Below are 7,224 nucleotides of genomic sequence, written 5' to 3' on the forward strand. Positions count from 1 at the left end.
AGTCAGTCACTGATACCAAATCAAGGATCCAAGTCTTTCTAAGCTGTTGTAATTGTCAGTAAGATGTTGCAAGTTGTTAAGAGTGACAGGAGTTTTGCAGTATTACACTGGTAAGTAGGTTCACTCTTACAGCAAGGCCAGCACGACTATCACGATTATGTCCTTCCTCTGTCTGTCTTTGCCCTTCAACCTTCTGCTTGGGATTCTCCCCTGAAGTGCTATGCTTTGCTGTGGCATTTTTTTAATGTCCTCTAGTGACATTCATTTGGGATTAGAAGTGCCGTTTTGGCATTTGGAGTTTTTCTTCAGTTCTCAGTTGCTCCCATTGAGTTTCAGTGCTGATAATAAATCACTGGGTTAACTGAATTTAATTTATTAATAGAAATTATGCTCCTTGTGAGGAATCATTAAATACACTTAATATTTTACAACAAAAATACAATATGTATTTTTGCATAAGAAACATGCTTTAGAGGGATAGCTACTTACAGTATGTGCAGTATTTTTTCTCATCCCCTTCTTTTTTTCTTTTCTTCTTTTTACCTGCTATTTTTATTTCAACTATATTTCCTTTATTTTCCCCCTTTGCTTCCCTGTTTCTCTTTCCCTGTGTTGGTCTTGCTGTGAGAGCAGACATAAACGAGTGTGAGCTGGTACCGGTGCCCTGTGCCTATCAGTGCGTGAACAGACCTGGCAGCTACAAGTGCCTGTGCCCACCGGGGCTCCACCTGCTGGGCGATGGCAAGTCCTGTGCCGGACTAGAGCGCTTGCCCAGCTATGAGAGTTTCTCATATGGGTACAGAACATCCCAGTCCTCCTCTGATCGGAGCTCCTACCAGCAGCGCTACCATAGCCTGACCTCACAGAGTTTCCACTCATATGTCCCCATCGGGGGGCGTCACATGACCAACAGACCAAACAATGCCCAATCACGCAGTCGTAGGGATACTAATTCCTGCCCCCCTGGTTTTAAGGCAAACAATGGCCAGTGTTTAGGTAACTACTGTTGAGCTGTAGAATTTGGGTTTCATGTTATATGCACGGTCAGATGTATATGTATATAGTACTCTTTCGTACTAATTTCGAAATGTCAAGTATGATTTCTGTCCTGTTAATCATATCAGTAGTAAGACATGGACACACAAATTGCACCATTTTCAGATAATAATGAATTACTTACTTACCTGTCTTGTGTTTTAGATATTAATGAGTGTGAACAGAGGGATACATGTCAACACGAATGTATGAACACACCAGGCAGCCATAGGTGTTTGTGTCCCAGCGGCTATCGCCTTATGACCAACAGCAAAACCTGCCAAGGTAAGAAACTTAAGACATTCAATAAGAAACACAGACAATACATGTGTTAACTTCTCTAGAGAGTGAAAAATCTAAAGATACTAAGTTTAAGAGGTTTGTGCATTGCTCACTTTTGGTCTTTGTATGAATAGACATAGATGAATGCCTGGAGCAGAACATTCAGTGTGGTGCAAACAGGATGTGTTTCAACATGAGAGGGAGTTACCAGTGCATCGACACACCTTGCCCTCCTAACTATCGGAGAGATCCAGCTACAGGGTGAGACTGCCACTCTTTTCTTTGCAATTGTCTACTTTTGTTTTGTTGATTGTTCAAAATAAAGTGAGTTCTGCCTGTCCTCTCAGGTTCTGCTTGAAGAATTGTCCGCCCAATGATCTGGAGTGCGCCCTGAGCCCGTATGCACTGGAGTACAAACTGCTGTCCCTGCCCTTTGGCATCGCTGCCAATCAGGACCTGATCCGGCTGGTTGCCTACACCCAGGATGGAGTCGTCCACCCACGTACTTCCTTCTTTGTGGTCGACGAGGACATGACTCTGCCCTTCGCCCTCCGGGACGAAAACCTCAAAGGTGTTCTGTTCACCACCCGGCCACTGCGCGAACCTCACACGTACCGCATGAAGGTGCGAGCCCTGTCTTACAGCGCTGACGGAGGCATAGAGTACCAGACCACCTTTATTGTCTACATCGCTGTCTCAGCCTATCCCTACTGAGGACTTTACTACATCCCACAGCCTATGAAGAGAGGGAATGATCAGAGGTTGCGCTAAATCGTAATGTTTTCCATTATTTTGACAGATAAAAAAATAAGAAATCTAGTTTCCTAAATTTCCCTATGCTAGAAATATTCCCACATGAAGGGTTTCTAAACAGGATTAGAAATGCAGAAAAGGGGAGACAATACATTTTTAAACATTCCCTGTAAAAATAAACCTGGAGAGAGATGTGAGAAGCAAAAGAATAAAAAAGGAGAGAGATGTGAGAAGCATTATAGAAGCAAAAGAAAAGGCCAAAATGTAAGACTAAAAAGCTCTTGGCACAGAGGTTCCTGTAATGGTGTTGTCTCAAAAAATCTGTATCAATAATTTACTGACATAAAAATAGAGAATGACAGAAAATTTGCAATCCATCCAGATAAAATCCTTTATAGCGCAACCTCTGAGAATGGTGCAGTTGTGTACACGTGTGACTGAGCTATATTGGTCTTTGTGTGAGAGTGTGTATGTGTGAGTGCAGATCCACCACTTGAAGAGATTCTCACAGGTCACGTAGACATGTAAAAGGCCTTTGCAGAGTCCTGCAGACAGACAAGGCTGCTCTCTGAGGTTCAGACTTCAAGACAGACTTCACATGAAACCAGTAGTAAGACCGCTGGCGGGTTAGTGATTTGGCCGCAAGAATCCTTCATCAGAATGTACAGCAGGACTATGGGTGGTGTAATAGAATACATTTGCATATATGTCTACCTATTAACTTATTGGGAATTGCTTGAATATATGAAATAAACTCAATTCCCTCCATTGCTTTCTATGAAATGAGATGGGGAACATTTTATTGGTTTAAATTTTGTGCTTTTTAACATGAGGTTTGGGTTTGAGCCACATCTGCAGTAAAAATGAAATGGACGTCCACCTCAGGTAAGGCCTATTTTTGCTCTAGAAGAGAGTATTGTCAATCAGTAATTATGCAAATAGCAATGTCTCATTATCATTACAGGTTCATACACATTTGGGAGTATTTTTTTGTAACTGTGTCAGTAATCAAGGTGCATTCTATTTTAATGATATGTATATAAGTGTTTTTTTATTTGTAACACCATGTTGTATTCCTTTTTTAAAAAAGCAATAAATTGTACGATCCATTCATTATGATACATTCACTTCAGAGCTGTATAAAAGTTTGGGGTTAGTACATTTTTTTTAAGTGACAGTAACGACATTTATAATGTTACACAAGATAGAGGAATCCATTTTTTGTTTCTACAAAAAATATTAAGAAGCACATTGATTATAATAAGATGTGTTTCTTGAGCTCCAAATTAGTGTATTACAATGATTTCTGAATGATCCACTGACACTGAAGACTGGAGTAATGATGATGAAAATTCAGCTTTCCCATCACAGGAATAAATTACATTGTAAAATATATTAAAATAGAAAACTGATATTTTAAATTGTAATAATATTTTACAATATTGTTTTTAACTGTATTTCTGATTACAGTGAGCATACGAGACTTCTTAAAACATTTAAAAAAAATGTAAAAAATAAAAAGTTACCGACCCCAAACTTTTGAAAATATTGTAGGTTAAATACTATTTCACTGACAATATCAATGACCAGAAAAAATTATTTTGACACAACATTTGTAAAAAACCAAAGTTGACATCTATAGTGCGGCGTTTTTATCACAGATGCTGTGGATTGAGCTTTCACCATAATATTCCTAAATCTATAAATTCAAAATATAAAACTCAAGTCCTCAAGAGTATATTTAACATATTTTATTAATCAATCACAAAAGCACAAACATAAAAAAGGAATATTTTGTAAGGCAGTCATTATACCGGTTTGGTTTATTGAGTGTTTACACTTTGTCTTTCTGCATTACTGCATTGTAGAGGCAGGTCCCTGTGATCAGACAATACCTCTCAGATCAGACTGGATCAGTAATGATCTGCTTTGAGGCAGTATTTAACATGATTGGCTTAAAAACGCCTCCTGACACAGACTGGATACAGACATATGCATTCTGACACACACAATAACAATGGTCCACGGCAATAAGTGCTTTGGAATGCTGACACAGATACATTAAGACAAGACATTAATACATTATAACAGCATTAGTGAAAGTCACAATTAGTGAGATGGCTCCATCTGCCAAGAAAATCAAACAGATGTTTCAGATGATGCATAAGATCGGCATTGTAACTGAATGTCTTATAGGAGTATTTAAGCTAATGCGCTTTGGTTATGAACAAATAAATACTATGGAGATAACGCCTGGCGATTTAGAACAAATGAAAAGGGATCAGTGATGGGAAGGTTTAATGCACCGGAGAGTATTATTCATAATGCGACAGTCGCTGTGGACAGACTTAGTGCCAGTAAGACACACGACCAATCTGTGACTGTTCATTTTAAGCCTTTCACACACATGCAGACTAAAATAACAGGTTACATTTCTCTCCAAGAACATCGGCAAGTAAATTACTATTAATAATAAAAGGTTATAATAAACTTAAGCAAGATTTTATAAAACTCTAAGAAGTCTCTTGTATTCAGATTGCTGAATACAATACAGAAGAGCATAGAAAAGTATTCCTGAGAGAAGCTACTGTAAATCTAGCATACAACTGATGGCACGGTTATTTTGACTATGTGAGTGAAGAGTGATATAACAGAAGAGGGTAAAACACACTGAAATCGGATGAGAGGTCCTCTTCAGTACCCTGTGGAAAGTCATCGCTTTGTTCTGAGTGTCTCAGCAGGTGCTCATTTCCTGCTGCTGGGTTGTGTTTTTCTGTGCGCTATGCTAACCTACTGCAGTTTACACTGTTTTCCTGGCTGTTAGGACCCTCACGATGCAGCCCACTCCACCTGCAGAGAGAGCCTGAGGAGAATACAAAGCAAGAATTTAACTACTGACCTCCCACATGCTTTGCATTGCTATTACATTGCTATTAACCCTACCTTTTCATGCCACTGCAGCAGGACAGCGCTGCTGTTCTCAGAAGGCTGCTCGAACCCCTTGTAGATGTATTTCATGAGCAGATCTACTCCATTCTTATCCAGAGACTGAACTCCTTTCTCTATGTCAGTGCTCTTAAAGGAGCTGAGCACCTTCAGCACTAGACCTTCAGCGCGATCCTACATCCAGAATGTCAGAAAAATGTTTAAAAAAAAGTATGATCCATCAAAGCAACTGTATGTAGTTTTGTGTATTTTTGCGACTTTGAAGCCCACTACAGTTAAGTGAAATTCCATGTGGTTATTACAGTGGATAGCTGTGCACGTGCATTTATTGCTATCCTTTTTGTGGAAATTTGTACTTGGTCACCAAACTTACAGTGGCAAATAAACAGAAGCTGTTCGCATTATTAAAGTCAGTGTATCATAAGAATGATTTTGAAACTTATTTCAAGGCATAAAACATACACTTTAATAGAGAAGTTAGCATGTTTAAAGGTGTTTTATATTAATGACACTTTGGAATAAGCAAAATGTCAAAAAGAACAAAATTATTTATTAAAGGAAAACCATGAATGTGCAACATTCTCTGTACAATTTTATATCTAAAATCATGCTGAATCTGACAACAAAATGTTATGATTTGCTATGATATCAGAGTAAAATTATTTTTCCTTCCTCTTAGGAAAAAAAGTGGCATGACTCACCTTGACGTTCTGATTCTTTGTGTTGATTGGTGGGTTTTTTAACACTGCCTGCAATGCACCCATAAGGTTCCCTTTGAAGAGTGGAGTTAAGAAAAACACCAACACAATTGAAATACCTATGCATGCATGAATACATGCTGCTTTACAATATCCAAATGCTGTGGACATGTTGCACTTGAAGAAAACATATTACAAGGCAACCACAGGGGGAAAAAATTAGAAACAGGAAATAAGGCCCTGGGTACTCCAAAATTGACATATAAGGACATGAATTCAACTTCCTTGTACTAAATAATGCAACAGTTTCAAATGACTGAAGAACTTAATATTTACAACCCCCACACCGTTTGAAACTAGTATGTTGTAGTTAACATAATCACCATCAGCATAATTCTAAGTAATCAGCATCTTTTTTCACAAACAGTTTTGTTAAAAAGAATGTCTGGAATGTTAAGACAGGCCTGGACATTTCAGAGGTCTGAATATGAGCTGATACGTGTACATAATGCAGCACGAGCGGACAATGAAACTAAACAAGCATGTTTGTGACTATTTTCGCTTCACTTTTATAGACAACGCTATCAATATTGCAGGACACTGGATCGGTGCCTGTCCAGTAAAATGAATGTAAATGAGTAGAATAGAGCAAAGAACCCAGTTCTGTCTGTGTGGAGTCTTTGATGTACAGAAATCTGCAGGCCAGCTGGTGTATCAGGCAACTCATGAATTATGAACAGCAAATCAGTGAATATAATGTTGACGTAAAACTGGCTGCGAACAAAATTAAATCATCGTCTTTCCTTCTACTTGTTAATAAGCACTTTTTGCTTTAATTATTTATGCATACTTTTTTCCAGGAAAATATTTAATTAGCCGAATTATATCCATTGCTGGTGTCATCATTACATACTCAAGCATAAAGCACACGGAAATTGCTTATATGAGATAGTGCCACTGAAAATGCAAGACTATTTCAGATCATGCACATGTTAGCTGGTGAATAAAGAAGGATATTGTCTGATGAGAGAATCCACCTCTGCCTCATCTGGACCCAGCTGGTTTTCTCCTCCCTCTTCCTCGTCCACAAACTTGTTCTCGTCGTACTCATCCACATCCACTTTACGGAAACGATCGGACACCGTATTCTTTGACATGATGAAGGCTATTTATTCCCCGTCTGATGTTCAGCTAAACGCTGTTTTGCATGAACACAATCTAACAGTCGTCTATGCTAAACCAGCCTGGCGACTCCTGCAGCGTACTGTCTGGTAGTCAGGGGCATAGACATAATAAATACCTAGACTCCTCATTGGCCGCTCGACCGCACGTCAACGTCGCCGCCATATTGGTGCGGGCAACTCTCATATCGGGACAGAAGAAAACATACCTGACTCGTTGCATTAACATTAGAATTGTAAACCGAAAAAAATCAATCAAATCAACAAGTGAGACAAGTGTGAGCTTTCACAATTTCTTACGAAAATTAATAATTTTCCAAGCCTAACTA

General features: G+C 38.8%; 2 protein-coding genes across 2 annotated transcripts in view; one reads left to right on the forward strand and one right to left on the reverse strand.

Annotated features, from left to right (window-relative positions):
• The window catches only part of LOC107698379 (hemicentin-1-like), an 84,874-nt gene extending 82,673 nt beyond the window's left edge, over nt 1-2,201 (forward strand). Inside the window, exons 104-107 of the mRNA XM_016499370.1 lie at nt 634-996; nt 1,201-1,320; nt 1,452-1,578; nt 1,665-2,201. Coding sequence (XP_016354856.1) covers nt 634-996; nt 1,201-1,320; nt 1,452-1,578; nt 1,665-2,031 — 977 coding nt within the window. The 3' untranslated portion in view covers nt 2,032-2,201. The remainder of the gene's footprint in view (nt 1-633; nt 997-1,200; nt 1,321-1,451; nt 1,579-1,664) is intronic.
• Nucleotides 2,202-3,878: 1,677 nt separating this feature from the next.
• On the reverse strand, nt 3,879-6,990 carry LOC107698380 (actin-related protein 2/3 complex subunit 5-like). Its single transcript, XM_016499371.1, has 4 exons — nt 6,732-6,990; nt 5,718-5,790; nt 5,014-5,190; nt 3,879-4,933 (listed from the first exon to the last, which is right to left on the reverse strand). The coding sequence occupies exons 1-4, from the start codon at nt 6,869-6,871 to the stop codon at nt 4,871-4,873; spliced, it is 453 nt and encodes a 150-aa protein (XP_016354857.1). The 5' UTR covers nt 6,872-6,990; the 3' UTR covers nt 3,879-4,870.
• Between the last annotated feature and the right edge of the window lie 234 nt (nt 6,991-7,224).

The sequence above is a fragment of the Sinocyclocheilus anshuiensis genome, unplaced genomic scaffold, assembly GCF_001515605.1.
Source record: "Sinocyclocheilus anshuiensis isolate Anshui unplaced genomic scaffold, SAMN03320099.WGS_v1.1 scaffold1746, whole genome shotgun sequence".
NCBI classification, from domain to species: Eukaryota; Metazoa; Chordata; class Actinopteri; order Cypriniformes; family Cyprinidae; genus Sinocyclocheilus; species Sinocyclocheilus anshuiensis.

Bases quoted from the DNA above. Each gene is read 5' to 3' on its own strand.
- LOC107698380 (XM_016499371.1), bottom strand. From the start codon at position 6,871: ATGTCAAAGAATACGGTGTCCGATCGTTTCCGTAAAGTGGATGTGGAT. The intron at 5,191-5,717 runs GTGAGTCATGCC...TTCTGGATGTAG, and splicing joins CAAAGAATCAGAACGTCAAG to GATCGCGCTGAAGGTCTAGT. The intron at 4,934-5,013 runs GTAGGGTTAATA...TATTCTCCTCAG, and splicing joins TGCTGCAGTGGCATGAAAAG to GCTCTCTCTGCAGGTGGAGT.